At 42.4% G+C, this 18,090-nt stretch overlaps 1 protein-coding gene across 1 annotated transcript in view; it reads left to right on the forward strand.

The window, feature by feature from the left end:
• The first annotated feature begins 10,742 nt into the window (after nucleotides 1-10,742).
• dnah9l (dynein, axonemal, heavy polypeptide 9 like) overlaps nucleotides 10,743-18,090 on the forward strand; it is a 44,377-nt gene continuing 37,029 nt past the window's right edge. The window contains exons 1-12 of the mRNA XM_034886976.1: nucleotides 10,743-10,916; nucleotides 11,479-11,578; nucleotides 11,907-12,118; nucleotides 12,207-12,440; nucleotides 12,729-12,896; nucleotides 13,334-13,450; nucleotides 13,997-14,134; nucleotides 14,406-14,530; nucleotides 14,942-15,137; nucleotides 16,099-16,203; nucleotides 17,027-17,218; nucleotides 17,729-17,929. Coding sequence (XP_034742867.1) covers nucleotides 10,824-10,916; nucleotides 11,479-11,578; nucleotides 11,907-12,118; nucleotides 12,207-12,440; nucleotides 12,729-12,896; nucleotides 13,334-13,450; nucleotides 13,997-14,134; nucleotides 14,406-14,530; nucleotides 14,942-15,137; nucleotides 16,099-16,203; nucleotides 17,027-17,218; nucleotides 17,729-17,929 — 1,881 coding nt within the window. The 5' untranslated portion in view covers nucleotides 10,743-10,823. The remainder of the gene's footprint in view (nucleotides 10,917-11,478; nucleotides 11,579-11,906; nucleotides 12,119-12,206; nucleotides 12,441-12,728; nucleotides 12,897-13,333; nucleotides 13,451-13,996; nucleotides 14,135-14,405; nucleotides 14,531-14,941; nucleotides 15,138-16,098; nucleotides 16,204-17,026; nucleotides 17,219-17,728; nucleotides 17,930-18,090) is intronic.

Below are 18,090 nucleotides of genomic sequence, written 5' to 3' on the forward strand. Positions count from 1 at the left end.
TCTGGGCACCGTGGATATCTGTACCAAATGGCATTGCAATCTATTAGATAGTTATAATTTCTTTAAAAAAAATGCTAACCATATGGTGGCTAGGGGAAAGGTCAATGGATCGCCAAAGTCAGTAAAAGACATCCTCTAGACACCATAAATGTCTGTCCAACCAATGGCACCTCCAGGGGCATTAAAGTTGTACTTGGCTACTTCATGTCTGTACAAAATGGCATGGCAATCCAACCAACGTGGCTTAATAACAATAATAATGTATCCTTTAGTAGTCCCACAAGGGGAAATTACATTTACACTGTTGTTATTGCACAGAGGCCTGAATTACACACCCATGCTCAGTACCTATTCATGCACCAAATGGAGAGATATCAGAGTGAGGGGGGCAGCCCAAGCAGTTAGGGGTTTGGTGTCTTGTTCAAGAGCACCTTGGCAGTGCCCAGGAGGTGAACTGGCACCTCTCCAACTGCCAGTCCACCACCATACTCTGGTCCATATGTGAACTTGAACCAGCGACCCTCCAGTTCCCAGTTCCCCCATCCCTACAGACTGAGCTACTGCCATCCCCAAAAGAATGTGGCTTAGCGGGTTGGTTGGAGAAAGCAGCAAGAGCAACCTTCACCTAAAAGGGATTCCAGTCTGTGTTACTGCTGAAGTGTCCTCGACATAGACATTCAAACCTTACCAAAGATGGTGCACTGTGGCGGAAAAATGTCCTCTTTGGAAGTGAAGCATCACAAAAATCTAACAACATCCAAAAGAACCCTGCAGTGGAATACAAACACCACATGATAACTGTGTGGAGGGCAGCTTGAAGCCTTGTTCTCATCACCGCCACCCAACCCTGCCTGTGGCCTAAACTCTGCACTCAACTAACAATTCCTCAGTTTCCCAAAGATTGTTCATTGCAAAGCTGTCGACTCCCCATTCAATAACAACGGAAGAACAAGTGTGTTTTTGCTAGAAAAGGACATGGGGCAGCACCACAGTTAACCTATTTGGAACATTAAACTAATTGCCGGCCACTGCAATAATTGCAAATGAATACCAGCAAAATGACAGACTATCAGACCCTGTGCCCTAGGATTTTATTCATCAGAGTGAAACCTCTGTCTATCATTTCCCCTCTGTCTACCTTCATTAGCACATCTTCCCATATAATGGTCTAGCACTGTGGCAGCCAATCAGGCAAAGTAATGCAGTCATTTGAAAGGAGGGTGGTGGTACAGTTAGTGTGTCAGTGTGTCTAATTCCCTGCTTTATTCTCAGACATATTTTAATGGAAACCAGGGAAACGTACGGCTACTTTCACCTCATTTGGCTAAATCAGTCAACGTGAAAACTATATAGGCTACAGAATGGTATTACTCTTTATCTAATCACATCATGGGGGGAGGTCTTTGAGGTGAGACAGCTCTGCTCAAGAGCTTTACTTATCTCCCTTCTCTTAAAACTTAAAGAAACAAAGGGATCACCTCTCCAGCCCTCTCTTAAAATGCTATCCACCACTGGAGACGACCCACGTGTTATTTTTTGAGAGGTTACCCAGGTGTATTTCATTCCTCCTTTATTGCTTTATGGTCTTAATATCTCTGAGGTGAGAAGATGATGATGAATCAATAGAAACAATACTCAAAGACCAAGGGAGCACTGCATCTGTCCAAATGTGCTTCTACTGGCTTGTGTGTTCTAGTATCTGTATGAACAACAAGCATAGCAATATGCTTACTATATGCCCACAGTGGAGTTATGCCAAATTCAATTCAGCTATTGAAGGAGCACACATAATGCATGTCTCCCCAGAGTGTATATGGGTATTCATAAGCAACAAGGATGTGGGATGGGAATTTGTTTTGAATTAGACCATCTCGGGGACATTCTCTGGAGCTAGCTTGATAGAGAAACAGCCCCATCTGCAGGGCTTAAGTGGGCTGAAGGCCACCACAAACCCCCCCCCCCCCCCCCCCCCCCCCCCCCCCCCCGCCCCCCCATACAGGGGAGGGTTTGTACCTAACTTTAAATTCCAGCGCTTCTCTTTGTCTCAGCAAAGCTTAATGAGCCTCCTGAGAGCCCGCCCAAGTGAACTTGCTGTAAGGGGAAACTACCTGGGTCTACCACAGCACAGAACAATGCTGTCCTTTTTTTAAACAGAAAATACTGTATCTGCAGATTTTGGAGGGGATGCTGCAGTACTTTGCCAGTGAAATAAGGGTGTTCTCTTACACAGAGTGTTGCCTTTGTGAACAATATCCTGGAAGTGGTCAGCATGGACTCAGCGTTTCTGAATACAAGTTGCTGGGGTCCCCTTAACTAGAAAGCACAAACAAGCACACACTTGATATACTCAGAGGAGAGCAAGATCAGGACTTAAATTCACAAACACACACATCCTGGTAGATAGGCCATGCTCTCTAACCCCTTCCTGCTTCTCAAATATCACTGCGTCCAGACAGAGGGGAAAGACCTTTGCAGAACAAAGGAGAGGTTTGATAAGAAGAGCTTGTGGGTGACACTCTGCCTTTTCTCCCCAACTACAGAGAGACCACCTGCCCCTGGTGGCTCGGCCGACCTGCCCCCCTCTCTTGACTCATTTCTGTTTGGAGAAAAACACCAAAGATGTAGAAACAGAGAAAATGGACAGGCAGGAGAGCGGGCAATTTTGAAGTAGGTCGGATTGGAGTGATGAAAGGCATGAGAGGAAAGTTGCGGAGTGGATAAGGGGTGAAGAGACTGAGCGGGGAAACGCAAGAGGGGATTTTAGAGCAAGAAACAGAGGAATTAAACCAAGACACCTTGAGCGGTCCCATTTTGTCCAAAGTGTAAAGTACCTGGGGTGCCAACTAGCTGCTTACATGTTCACATTTTTACGGATCTCAGCCAATAGTGCTTTTGTGTGCGTGCGTGCATGCATGTGCAAGTGTGTGTGTCTGTGTGTGCGTGTTTCTGAAAGAGCTGGCAGGCATGGAGAGGTATGAGACAGATGTGTGTGTCGGTCATTACTGTAATCGCTCCATTTACTTCATCTACCCTGGGAGGGACGGCTGGTCAGCACCATCTGGACACACACAGGCACATACATGGCAACCAACCGCCATGCTAGGGTTTCATGGGTAGTCAGCCAGCAACAGGAGGCAAGCTTTGAAATGATCATTACGTGCGTATGCATGTGTGCGTGTGTCTGTGTGAGTGTGTGTGTGTGCATTTGCCATTTTTGCCATTTTTGTCACTGTCTCAATTTCTCTCTCTCTGCCATTTCTATCCTCCTTTTTTATCCATTTCTGCCTCCCATGACTCCAACTGCTTCAGTTATACATGAGTATGTCCTGTCCCCCAGAGACTACAAGACAAAATGAAAAAGGCCGTGGTGGGTAGTACCAAACTGCAGACTTGTTCGAGACTCCCAGTGCCTGGAGACGATGGCCGTGTGCTTGAAAGATACAGAGACCTCAAGCTCATCTACATGTCATTTCCTCCCCTGACTGAGGACAGGGAAAGGGGGATGATGATGAGAGGAGTAGAGGAGCGGTTGAGGGCAGAGGCGGAGAGTGAGCCAGGCTGAAGCTCCGGACCCAAGAGTGGCACGCTGAACGTCAAGCAACATGTAGCCATGGCAACGGCAAATGGAGAGAGCGAAGAGGAGAGGTGGAGGAACATGAGGAGGAGAAAGGAAATGCGAGAGACGCTTCAGGTTAAAACTACTGTACATTGCTGACAGATTAAAAGAATAGTTTAGCCGGTGCTCTGCTATGCTACAGTGGAGCAGAATATTACATTCACTTACAGGTGATATTTCACTTCCAGTCAAGAGCTGGGACTTTATAGATTGCCTGAGGATACATTTTTCCATTTGACTTCTTACTCCTCCTGTTTACATTATTCAGGTGATGACTCTGTTTGAAACTTCCCCTGAATATGTATCACCATTCTACCATATATATATATATATATATATATATATATATATATATATATATAGAGAGAGAGAGAGAGAGAGAGAGAGACACACACGTGGGTAGAGTAGCCAAATATTGTAATTGTGTTACAATTATTACAATCATAATTGTGTCCAAATATTGTGATGAGTACAATATTTGTACTCAAGTAAAAGTACTGTTGCTTCAGAATAATATGACTCAAGTAAAAGTAAAAATTACTTGACTAAGAGTAAAAAAGTGCTTGGTGAAAAATCTACTTAAGTACTGAGTAACTGTTGAGTAACGTTTGATACATTTTTTAACACAAGCATTGAATCTGACATAATAATGTCATGTTTCACCCTTTTACTAAGGTAAACATGCTTTCAATATGAGGCCAGGGGGGTTCCTCCTCATCTGTGTCTGCATTGCCGACAGTTGATTGTAACATTTTTGTTTCGCTACGACTGTAAACCTAACCTGTCCCGCCGCTGAGATCGAGGATGATCATGTGACTGCACAACAATGGTTGATTGGTGAAACAGAGTTACGTGGTAGAGCCTTTAGAGGAAGTCTCTCTTTCTGTCAAAATAAAGGATTAAAATGAGGCGTTTGCGTGGGGGATAAAACCAATGACGTTAAGAATACCAAAGAGGTAAAAAGAAAAGTAACAAGCTCATTGTAGCCTAATGTAGCGGAGGAGGACAGCTTCTTCTTCACAAATCTACTCAAGTAAAAGTAAAAAGTATAGTGGTTTAAAACTAATCCTAGAAGTATAATTTCTTCAGAAACTTACTCAAGTAAATGTAACGGAGTAAATGTAACTTGTTACTACCCAGCTCTGTGTGTGTGTGTGTGTGTGTGTGTGTGTGTGTGTGTGTGTATGTATATATATATATATATATATATATATATATATATATATATATATATATATATTCTGCTTTTGCTCTTTTTCTGCCCCTCCATCACTCTCTATTATCTGTCTCATTTGTATTCTGTACGCTTGCTGCCCCTCCTCATTCTCTAACATGTGTACACCCTCTCTTTTTCCCCTTTGTCTGTCGATTGGCTCCCTCTCTCTCTTGCTCCTCTTGTCCCCCCATTGTCCTAAGATCTCTTTTTCTGGCCTCCACCCTTCCATCCCTCCAGAGCAGAGCTGACATTGGGCATGAGGTCAGAGAGATGGGCAGTCATGCTCCTGCTGTCAGCAGGCTCAAATGGGCTTAGATACAGAGTGTGTGTGTGTGTGTGTGTGTGTGTGGAAGGGAACCCCTCACTAGCTTTGGGCTCTGGACAGCCATACACATACACAAGCCACGCACGTTCAATCACCAACTTTTGTAAGCATATCATAGTAGAAACACACACGCTTAAATTCATAAATTAATGCCAACAAAAACTGCACCCTTCCCCACCATATAGAGGACATTCCCTCAAGCTGCACGACACACACATACATTATGAAGTGTGTGTGAAGAGCACACACACACACACACACACACACACACACACACACACACACAGATTTTAGAAAGGACAAATTCCTGTGGAGAACTGCCATGGATTATTGGCTGGTATGGCCAGTGTTGTGAACAATGGAAATATTCCCTGCTGTTGACTGCTGAACACTTACGTTAAAAATTAAGACATAAACCCCCAAAGGTCATATACATCCATTAAGCATATGTACATCATGTCAAGTAAAACATTGCTTCCATGAATTGTAGCTAATGTTTTAAGCAGACATTAAGCCAAAGTGGAGTGATTACAGGAAATGAAGTAGCTCTCTGAACACGGAAATCTAATGGGGCATGGAGAAACTGCATTTAGACACTATGTAGGAACATTAGACATGAGGACATTTTACAGCTGTGAAGGCATGTGGTTTTGACAAGCCTGTAGGCATTGTATACATATGGATAAAATACTTACAACCACCAATAGGCCATAATGGCCAATAATAAGTAAATGAGTAAACAGTAGAGTATGAGTGAATTTCTAACTAAATTAGGAATGGACAGTAGATTTATGATCATAAGGTTAGCAAAACCCTCTAATGTCAAGCATCCCAGAAAAGGCTTGCCTTCTACAGTACAGCCAGCCCATTTTAAATTGGGATATGATTACACCCATGTTTTAAGGTTCAACTCAGAAAGTGAAGGATCGTAAAAAGGGTAATCATTGCTGTGGTACTTTAAGTAGTACAGTTATAGAATTGTCCCATTTTCCCATGTTTTAGTATAAATGGCATAACATGTGTAATAGGATGTCATGGCTAGGGTCACTTTGGATTACAGTTGCAGGATGCAGTCAGAAATATTGTACCCCACTGCCCTCATGTGGAGATGAGACACATTGCATAGGTTCGCAGGACAGGGTGCACAAAAGACTTCTACTGTATTTGGATGAAATTGGACTAGAACATCTTTTTTTTCGAGCAGCAGTTACCACATTTTCTTCCACATACTATAATAAGAAACCTCAAACATCGCAAAAACTTGGAATCCAACTGTTCTGCTCTCTAACACACATACAACAAGAGATTTCCCAAATTATGCTATTTGATACAAATAGAAGAAAATGTACTGCATTTAATACTATATTGCTGAAAACATTATAAGTGCATCATTAGTGTAGTGTCATTACCTGTCCTGGAGTTAGGTCTCCTCTGAAGGCTCAGGTTACAGGATAGGGTTCCAGGCCATACAGGCTACACAAATGGTATCCACCATGCAGGATAATGAAGACAGCCCATACTGCGTTGTCACAGTGACAAGTTAACCTATCCATCAAGCCGTGTATCACTTTTCCAGCTGATAGCCCTCAGTCCTGGAGAGGAGAGAAGATACACACAGTTAGGGCGGTAGAAAAGAGTGCATTATAGTTAATGTTTGGAGAAACATCTGTGTATAGTTGCTGGTCTTGAAAAGAAGGATTGAGGTGAGTTTGTATCTTTCATGCCACTGTGATTATCGGTTCTGGTTTGACACCCCGCACATCCCAAGTAGTAGTAGCCCTAGACTTATTTCTTCTCACCACCAGCTGAATCTTCATGGCTGAGGCCACCGGCACGAGCGGTAACAGCGGAGGTGCAGGCAGTGGAGGGGCTGGAGGAGTGCGTGTCCCCCAGGAGCCCTCTCTCAAAGCCGGGGTGGTGCTGACAGATGAGAGGGTGGACTTCCTTCGGGAGCAGGCCTTCTGTGTGCTGCGAGTGAAGACGGATAAGTGGAACCGCTTCATCGGAGCAGAGGAGAACCAGAAGATTATACTGGATTTCCTGGACCACATCTGGACCAACAGACTTCTGCTCTTCACTGGACCTGGAGGGACATTGCACGCAGGGAGTGCTCAGGTAAGAAAGACACACAGGCACAAGGCAATAAACACAGGCATGAACTCATTCCACTCATCGTTTTGAAAGAGAAAAAAAAGTATCTGCTTTCATAAATGTCTCAATTTCTTTTTCATCTCCCCATCACTTTTGAAGGAAATTCAACAGTGCTTATAGCCTTGAGTAAATATTTAATGGCATAGTTCATTTATTGTTTTCTGTATGCACTGTAGAAACTGGGTATACTAATGTCCCTGAGGTAAAAGGTACGGTCTGTGCAGAAGTGCAGAGAGGCTGATGATGAAGAACATTTCCCCATCTGTTCGCCTCGGTGGCTTGATTGACAGAATTTTTTTTTTTTTAAACATTGCAGCAAACTCCTCACAACCAAATACTTTTATAGTAAACACCGTCATGCACATACACAATTACTCTGTATTTACCTCGTAAGCAATATGTCCTGGGCTTGCTATCTACACTAAGTCTAACATACAAATCTTCTGAAATAAGTCACTACTTATTTCTAGTGCTTTCAATGCTGTTGAAAGCATTCCTACTGTTTTTGCATCTGTGAAGACGTCCCCGCCATGGAAGACCAAGCTACTGTGTGTGCTAAAGAAGGGCGTGAAGAGAATCGCCCGTCAAGGATTCAGAAACCAACTCTGGCTGGGGGAAGTGTCTGGATACCCTATGGAGCACCTACCTGTTGTCATCTCTGAGGTGGGCTAGAGGGTGTGTGTGTGTGTGAGGATAAAGTGTCCAACTCATACACTAATACAGGTGTTATGAAGATTTGTGTTTTTTAACTCCAAACATTTCTGGCAGGACAAAAGATACCTGTACAGTTGATTTCAAGCATAGGCGTAGATCTCAGTGGAGGATGCAGCAGATATCCCCCAATATTTAGAAGAGGTAGATGTGTCCCCCTTATACAATATATAACCCACACCCAGAATAGGTTAAAATAGCTGTTCAGGGGGTTCAAACCATGTATGGAAAACAAGAACTGTGTCCACATTGCAACAGGTGGGTACCAAAAACAATATATATTTATGTAGATTCTAACTTTTGAGCTTCTAGCTTTAATTAAATGATTCCAAAAAAGGAAAAACATCCTGAAACAAGTGATAAATGTTTTGAAAATGCAGACATTTTTGAAAAATTCAGGAGATAACCTTTACACTATTTAAGATTCAAGATTAACATTTGCAGCATAAATTGTTGCATACAAATTCCCAAGAATGCAGGAAGTGTTTGACACTCATTATTTGGGTGGAAGGACCCCCCTCCCCAACTATAATAAGGGTCACCCAATGTGGACCCCCAGCTATAATGTGGGTCCCCCAATGTGAGCCCCCCAGCTATAACGTGGGTCCCCCAATGTGAGCCCCCCAGCTATAATGTGGGTCCCCCAACGTGAGCTCCCCCAGCTATAATGTGGGTCCCGAAATAACTAAATCCACCATGCTGGTTTCAACCATGATACAGTTAGCTAGCTGTTGTGGTTTTCCATGTTGAATTTCTTGTTCTAGTGTCGTTTTCTTTCTATAGCCCACTTAAACACAGCGTGTGTACTACATAGGTGCTAGTGTGTGTGCTGTCCAGCGGTCTGAACCATGATGACTGGCCGCCGGTGGTGTCTGATGACATCCACAGGCACCTGGAGAAACTGAGGAACAGGGTGGTAACTATGAGAGGCCGCGCCGAAGGGCGAACACTGCTGCCACTGCCGCTGTGTGTGGAGAGGGCACGGCCCCAGGACATTGTACTCAGGTAAGTGTGTGGCTAATAGCTTAGCTAGCTAAACGTGCGTTTTCTATTGGATATTTCTAAACGCTACGTTGATTCATTTAGGCACGGTGTGTCGTTATATCACTGAAATTAAAAAAAATGAAAGATACATCTGTAGTCCTAGTTATATATTGGTCACATTTGACGAAACTTACCACATTTCCAAATTCCTTAAACGCGGTCTGCGTTCGACTAGCAAGTAGCCTGGAGTGACATACCTGCAGGACTTAAGACATTAGTCCTGCGACCAGACCTTCCATAGTGCTGCGGAGGACGGTCTGGCTAGTCCCATAGACAGTTAAAGAAAGGCTAGTCTAGGTTGGGACAAGTGGGTGGCGGAGTGCACCGTGTGCCAAGCTAGCTAGCTAGCACATGTGTTTCAGTGTGTAGCTAATGAAGGTGTTGAAGACCTTCAAGCTCACATTTACACCGAAAAACCTTATCTCATTACACAGAAAAGGTTTTAAGAGATATTTAGTTGAAGCTGAATTTTGAAGCTGACTCAGAATAGGTCACATTTAGAATATTATTTCATATGTATTTGTTTATTCGAAAATAGCTATTTTGTTACATGTTGTTACATATTTTATTTTATTACATAAGCTATTTTTGTAGCATTGAGGCATAATAATAAAGCATGTTCATTAACCTCTGAGAAACCTGTCTGAATTTGTGTCTCAAGGCCGGGCCGAGTGTCCTATTTTCAAAATATGGTCCCCCTAGGGTTAGGCTAGTCCGTTGTCACTTCTTCAACTGTCTTTGGCTGTCAAAATAGACATACAACATTACAATGAGTAGAGCGGGTGACCGGTTCAACATGGCGGCCCCACGGCTCGTCGGCGCCAGTAGGCAGTAGCGGTTAATGCGGCGTCTACCATGCTGGCTATTATGTCTATGGTTGTAACTGCCCAAGTCGCGCATGCGTCACTTTGCGAAAAGTAGCATAAAAGATGCCAACAAGGGACTTCTGAAAATGTCAATGTAGAAAAACTGGACTTACATAGTTTGTTCACTGCTGGCTACAAGTTAGCATCAAACAAAACAATGGCTGTCACCAGAATAGTTTTTTGAGCTAACCTTAGCAATCAAACAACCGTAGATAACTACAACTTTTTTTGAAATTATTTCTATCTTCTGTTGTTGTAATGAGAAAAGTTTTTATTATTTCATAGATTTCACAAATTTCAGTATGAGAGTTATACCGTAAACTGTTGAAATTTGAGCATGCGCGACTCAAATCTGCACTCGCCTCATATTGGGCAGTAACACCACACAGCATTCTGGGATGGAGGAAAAACATGCTCTGGTTTATTGGCATTTCTGTAAACCAATCACAATCGTTATGGGCGGCGTTAAGCACCGGGCAGAGCCACGTGCCGCTACAAAATAGCCTCAGGAGGGAACTTATTTTGGTGGAACATGTGTCACTACCTGATGTGAGTCGAGTGCAGGGCTATTGCATAATATAGAGAGATAGATTTAATGTAACGTAAAAGCTACTATTTTCATGTCAGACATTTGTAAGTTGCTAATGCACAGACATTTTGTTAAAGTAAATCTTGTGTCAGAGATTTAAATTGACTAGACTGATTTACAACTAGAATAATGTTATAGTCATTATTCAAAGACCATTGCCATTTTTACCCACACCGATCGCCCCACTCTCTGTCTCCCTCAGCGCCTCTGGTTGGCCCCTGGACCGTGGCTTGTTATACTCCATAGAAACTCTTATAGTTCAGTGGTCTGGACAGATATGGAATGTCTTGAAGAAAGACTCTGGTATGGTGCTGCTCCAGTCAGACCACCCAGGGCCCAACGTGGAGCTCCAGTTTTGGACCGCTCAGAGGGAGAACCTGCTGGGCATCCAGTCACAAGTATGACCCTTGTTCTGTAGAAGTTAGCGCGGGTGCAGTCAGTTCAAATTGTAAACTGAAACTGCAGTTTTCAAAGTATCAGCAATAGATGTGTTGAATTCTTAGACTGGACATGAGACTCTTGGTAGATGTGGCTCAGTGGTAGAGTGGTCGCCTGCCAATCGGACGGTTGGTAGTTCGATGTGTGTGAATGGTGAATGGTTTCTGTAATATAAAAGCTGTAAAAGTGCTTTGAGTAGCTATTAACACTAGAAAAGCGCTATATAAAAGCTGTCCATTTACATTACTCTTGTTATTCCACAGCCTAAAAGGCCAGAATTATTAAATGTCAACAGACCTCAAATGTGATCACATGACATAGCATACACTCCACTAGTGACCCCTGTAGTACACACATCATTTAATTTACACATTTCCCAAGAATGTTAACAAAAAGTGATCATTATAAATTTTGTAAAGGTAGAATTAATGGCAGAGGTGTTGTACTGAACTGCAATAGATTGGACAGGTGTATCTCATCCACTGGCCACTTGTTGCAATGTACCTATTTCCTTGGTTTCAGATCCAGAGCCCCAAAGTGGAGCACATCATGGAGATCCTGAGAAGAGTCAAGAGTAGTTACTACTCTTCCTTCAAAGACATCTGCCTCAAAGTCAATGAAGGTAGATTGGTATCACTCATCATTTATCAGTCTCTCCCACAGCCCAACCTCCCATTCAGTTGCACTTACAACCAGAGATACAGATCCACATACAGCTATTATTATGTCTTCATTCTTCAAATGCACAAATAATGTCTGTGTTTTTTTTCTACGTGCCCAGTCTCAAACCACCTATCTATTTGTAATTCTAACAATCACTATGCAATCAAGTTACCACTGTTGCTGGGAATGGTCAATCCAACAACACAACTGTATGATTCTAATTCTGTTAAATTAGCCCTCTATTAGATCATGTTGTGCATTACTACTTCTGTATGTGAATACCATAGCGGTGCTGGAAGCAGAGGACATAGATCTGTATCTACGCCCTCTGAGGAGAGTGATCAGCAGCTTAGAAGAGAAGAGTTTCCCACAGGTAGACACTCTACTGCCTCCTCTTTTCCACACACTCTGCCTCATCTGGAGCTGTTCCAAATACTACTGCAATCCACAACGCATGGTGGTCCTCCTGCAGGAGTTCTGCAACCTGATCATTGAAAAGGTAAAGTGATTTATTTCTGTGTATGGGTGATAGAGGAGGAGACTATCTATCTATTGTATTCTTAATTTGATTGTGCATCTGTTTCCAGGCCTTTGCCTACCTCATCCCTGAAGAGTTGTTTAAGATGGAGCTTGAGGAGGGGGTGGAGAGAGTCCAGATAACCGTCTCAGTTCTGCGCACCTTCAAGCAATTGTTTCACACTCACCGACAGCGGATCCCCAAGTACTACAGACACAGCCAGGACATCAAGCTGTGGGACTTTCCGGCTACACTTGTGTTCCAGCGGTCGGACCGCGTCATGGAAAGGCTGCTTATGATTGAGGTGCATAGGTAGACAAGCATAGCTTTGTTTGTATTGGTTTTAGATTAGAAATGTGAGCATCTGGCTGTCATTCCTAAAATAAGATGCTAGAACAATTAGCCTCAAGAAGAAATGATTCCCAGCATCTTTACATCAATTAAACTGCTGTATATGAATTTTGTATGTGTGTTTGTGTGTTATTGTTGCGACGTAACACATCGCCACCCCACAGAAAGTGTTTTCTCTAACAATGACAACCTCCATCCTATCAAATGGACCCATCAGTGGCTTTTCTCCTCTCATCTGTAGGAACTTTTTGCAACAGCGCTGGACTTTCTGAAACTGGAGAAGGTCGAACTGGGTGGATCCCGAGGGAAAGTCCTCAGTGAGATGGTCTTCAGCATGAGCGAGGAGTTTCATGACCGCTGGAGAGCCCTCAGAGAGAGCAAACATGACCCCCTGGACTACACGAACGATGTGAGTCCTAGTGAAATTGCTTGTTACAGTTTTGTTTAATATCCCACTGCTATGTAATTATTGAGCCTCAAAGGGCTGTGATTCACAGCAGTTTGTAAGTGGCATTGACAGGCACAGCCAAATAATAAAAAATAACAATTAGATGTTATTTTTCTGCACAGCAGTTCAGTAATTGAAAACTAGCAAAGCAAAGTAGTTGCCAAGCAACACGCAAGAGTCGTTGTTAGACATCGATTGTATTGTATTTAATTTGCAGGATATTTGCAGTGTGACTCAACTTATGCCAGCCAATGCAGATCAACTCAGCCACAGAGAACTTGTAGTAGCATGCTGGAAATGTAATTCATAAAAATTGCGGAATGAAACACACAAAGCTTTTTCATCGGCAAAAGGATTAATATCCATGTATTTCCCGTCTACTGCCATCTCGTGCCCAGGGTTTTGTGCGTCACTACAGACGTTTCATGGAGCAGAACCGAGATTTTGACCAGAGGCTCGGAACTGTCCTCAATGTGGCCTTCCAGCACTCCATAAACCTTAAGTCAGCATTCAAGGTATGTCTGTTACACCTTGACCCCTTCAGAAATCCCATTATATGTTTTAGTGATATACTTCCAGGTCATTTGGGGACAAGGTGATGATCAGTTACACTTTTTCAATACCTGTGTGAAAAAAGAGCAAGTTCAGAATCAGCTTTATTTGCCAGGTACGAGGACACATACAAGGAATTTTGCTTTGGAGCATCATTGCTCGCAATGCGCTTACACATACAAAACAATCAATATATACACACTAATATATACACACTATAAACAGAAACAATATAGACAGGTTGAGGCAGCAGTGCAATGAAGAGTGCAAAGTATGCAGGAGTAAATTATAATTAATATGATAGTTATTATTTTAATTATGCAGCACAGCACTATGTTAGCACAGTATAATCACATTGATGAGCAGCCTAGCAGCATGTGGTCTATGGCGGCTTAGACCAAAAGCCAGGGAATTGCCACTGTTAATCAGAACTACATTTTTTGATGTTGTACCGTCATTTCTAAATTGAATACTGTCCTAAAACTGAGTTGTTTTTGTATCCTATCTAGCTGTTGAAGATTTTCAGCACCCTGCTAGAGAGACCCAGGATCCACCAGCTGTTCTCCCCGAACTACAAAGTGTTGTTGGACATGTTCAACCAGGAAGTAGGCCACTGTCAGTTTATACTTGATCAACACAGAAACGGGGTGAGAGACATTAAACAGAAATACATGTTGTCAACTGACTTAGACATTTGAATATTGACACATTTCAGAGTATACCAAAAGGCCAGCCATATGATCCTACTACAGCCACTAACATCACTAAATGATGCCATAACAGGGATGTCTTAGTTTAATAGAACACATACAATATGGTAGTATAATTCACAAATTTAGCTAAATGTCTGCATCTTTGTAAAGTGTATTAATGAATGACTCAGACATCATCCAAAATTATCCAGCCTTTGTGTTTCAGCTGCGGTCAGGCTGTACTGTCCTGGGGAAGAATATGCCGTCGGTGGCAGGAAACCTCAAATGGACACAGGAGCTTCGAATTCGCATCCTCACTAACAGGAGCAACCTCTGCCAGCTTGCCCATATGTACGGACCAACCCTACTTATCACCCACAGACACAATTGTCTCAAATTCTTTCATTTTTAAACTTCAGCCCCAAATGATGCTGATGTTAGTGACATCATATATGGAAAAGCTATCAGATGTCACACTGCTCCCTCTGGAGCCACAAAAGGCTTTGTACAACTATTTTTCAGATATAATATGCATTAGCACTCCACAAGATCCGTACATACACTATGATGGGTTTATCGATGGAGTTGCCCTTTCAGTTAAATAGGCATTAAGTTTTGGATGTGTTGTAAATCTTATTTTTGGAATAGAATTCTAGGATACACAATGCAAGACTACAGTTTACTTGTCAAACATGTACAAGAGACGGATTACATTTTACTTTTATATTTCTATGGCTTTTTTCCTCCCTCTCTCCCTTCCAGGCCTCTGGGGTGCGCAGAAGCGGACAATGTCCTTCGAAAGTGTGAGCGTGTCCTGGAGGTTCTGGACCAGCACGATGAGGAGCAGTTCTCCGAGTGGACTGAGGGTCTGGAGGAAATCTGTCAAACCCACCTGAAGGAACCACTGCTCACACTGGACACCGACACGGGCCTCTTCCAGGTCAACTTCAGTCCTGCAGTAAGCACAAAGAAGATGCAGTAGGGGTATTACTCGACTATTATTATTATTATTCGACTGGGTAAACCAGGCTGGAAACCTGTACATTTTTATATCCACCTGACGCTTACTGGTTTAACACGATGACGATAGAGAAGCGAAGGCCAATGAGCGACTGCAAGCAGCTTTATGTTCACAGTTAACATGGCGGCCATCAAAGCGCAGCAACCCGTTGGTGCCACTTTCTGCAAAGTACATCATCGGGATCGTTGGTCTGATTTGTGGGAGGACTATTCAGTTGTGTATCGAGTCATTTGAACTATGCCTGTTGATCACGCCTCTCTTGTGCATTAGAAAATACAGAGCAGACTCCCCAGACTCATGTTCAATCTTATAAGATTGAGCTAGCCAGACTAGTATTACATACTAATCAAGAGTTCAAATGATCTTTAGCGCGCTTTGGAGGAGGGTCTGCCAAAGTGAGACTACATTTCCACCACAAATGCGAGGTTAAATCATTTAAATATATACAGTAAATATAATGTTCTGCTGCAATATAATATTTATAAAGCCCGCACTAAATTCATGAAAGTTTTCTCATTTGCTACATTATTTTTTATTCTTACCATTAGTGTGTCCTAAATAACCAAAAGTAGCAAATATGGTTTGATTACAATAAACAGGGACTTTTTTGCATAAACAGCAATAACCACAGAATGGGAACAGATGAAGAAAAACACAAAATGCAGTCAATATCACATCCAATAAACAAGACAAAGTCAAACGTGCAAGCAGCAATGAATATGGAACATGAAACTACTTTTTTTCTAATGTATGGGTACTGTGTTTCACTGTTAATGAGATCTCCACTATTCAGATGTTTGCTGTTGCGGTGAAAGGCAACAAAACAATGAACTGCAACGTTGGATCCATCAAATTGTTTATTACGTCCCTCCTCTTCTCTCCCTGTGCCTGTCTCCAGTTGGCGTCGGTGCTTAGGGAGGTGAAGTATCTGAGCGTTCTGAAGAACCAGAACATCCCTAAAGCAGCTCTCCATCTCTACTCCAACCGGGAGAGACTCTACACGGTGGGCAGCTAAGCTTCTAGTTTATTTTCTGGTTCCTTCACTCCTCTGTGACCGTGAACTCAATATCTTTGAGTTGTGGACAAAACAAGACATTTAGGGTGTCCTTTTGGGCTTTGGGAAACTCTGATTGTCATTGTTCATTGTATAGACCCAACAACTATCAATAAATTGAGAAAATACTCAACAGATTAATTAACAATGATAATAATCGGTATTTGCAGCCCTGCTTGTAGCAGTGCATTGGATATATTGGTAGACAGCTATAACTGTGAGCTGTGTGGCTGTGAATGTTTTTTTGACCTGTGAAATATGTTGAAAATGATCAGAGTCAAAGTGTTAAGGGTAAGGCTACATTATATGAAGATGGTAATATGCGATAGTGTGTTTGAATATCACAATAATGATATTACTTGCGATAATATATATTAGTGTGTATATTTTTGTTGTGGTTGTTTTGTGTGTAAGCACAGTGTGAGCAACGATGCTCCAAAGAAAAAATCCTCGTATGTATCCTCATACCTGGCAAATAAGGCAGATTCAGATATTAAAGTGTTTGCAGTTCTGCATGTCTGCTGCTTTAATATATCAATAGTCTACAAATATACTACAAACTCCTTGTGTATAGTTATTTGTCTAATTTGTTACTGGTCTTGTATATTGTAGTTACTGTGTCATCTTGTCTTGATTTCTGTCTGGGTGGGTGATGATGAATAAGGGGATGTGTTCATGTTGCGAGTTGTATGTTTTATGTTGTTAAAAAATACAAATTCCACCAAAAAAGAAGGCCATTTTGCCCTAGTTAACACTGCATTGTCTCCTGTAGTACACACAGACACTGACCTTGGTGACCCAATGGTACAACCAGCTCCACAGCACCATCCTGGCTGTAGAGCTGGGACTGGTGAAAGAGGAGATGGATGGGACGAGGCAGCAGCTGGACCCGGCCCTCCGGGAGCTGAGCTGGGCTCAGGACAACCTATGGGACTACATCCAGAGCACACGAGACCTGGTCAAGGTACTCAAGACTTCATATGTTTCATGTTTGACTGCTTCATCAGCATACAAAAGGTGCAAAGTCTAATGCTAGTGAGTTTTTTTTCCCAATACAGTATGTTGAAACTATTATGCAGCATATTCACATTATTAACATACATGCAAAGGGAATTTGGCAAGTACCATGACATAACACAGAAAAATGCTCTCCTTTTCCCATGTGTGATACATTGACACTGTTTTGCAGCATATTCATACTATTCTGCTATATTTAGAGACAAGATCCTGTGTCCGCTGCATTCTTTTTTCTGATATAATTTTTAAAATGTTCAGAGTTTGCTCAATAGCACAGTCATATCAAAAGATGCTGTGAAACTGCTGCTTTCCATTGTAGCATGATTCCTGGCATTCTTCTTATGTGGTCCAAGCCAGTTTTTCTCAATTACAGCAAACAATCCTAAAATATAGTGAAATGCAGCCAAAGGGGATATAATTACTGGCTGTAATAGTTCCTCTCTTTTGTTATGTCCAGAGCATTTCTAGTCGTGTCCAGAAGAGTAAAGCTAATGTGGACGCCATTCAGACTCTTATGGGGAAATTCAGCCATCGTGCCTTCATCACCAGAAAGAGTCGTGGTTCGACTCTCCTCATCTTCTCTGACATTAATGAGAGTGTTTCCAAACAGCACACTCTCATCACCAGCACAGGGGAGGAAATACACGAACTGCTGCAGGTATATTCTCTCCCCTTACTGTTGTAACCCTACAGAGCTCTCTCTTATTCATGTCTATGATTATCATTACTTGGGCTGTCATCATTAAAATAAATGTTGATACCCATGAAGATACCAATACAGTGACTTTGATACTTGTTTCTCAACGATACCAATTGGCA

This window comes from Etheostoma cragini, chromosome 12, assembly GCF_013103735.1.
Source record: "Etheostoma cragini isolate CJK2018 chromosome 12, CSU_Ecrag_1.0, whole genome shotgun sequence".
Lineage (NCBI taxonomy): Eukaryota > Metazoa > Chordata > Actinopteri > Perciformes > Percidae > Etheostoma > Etheostoma cragini.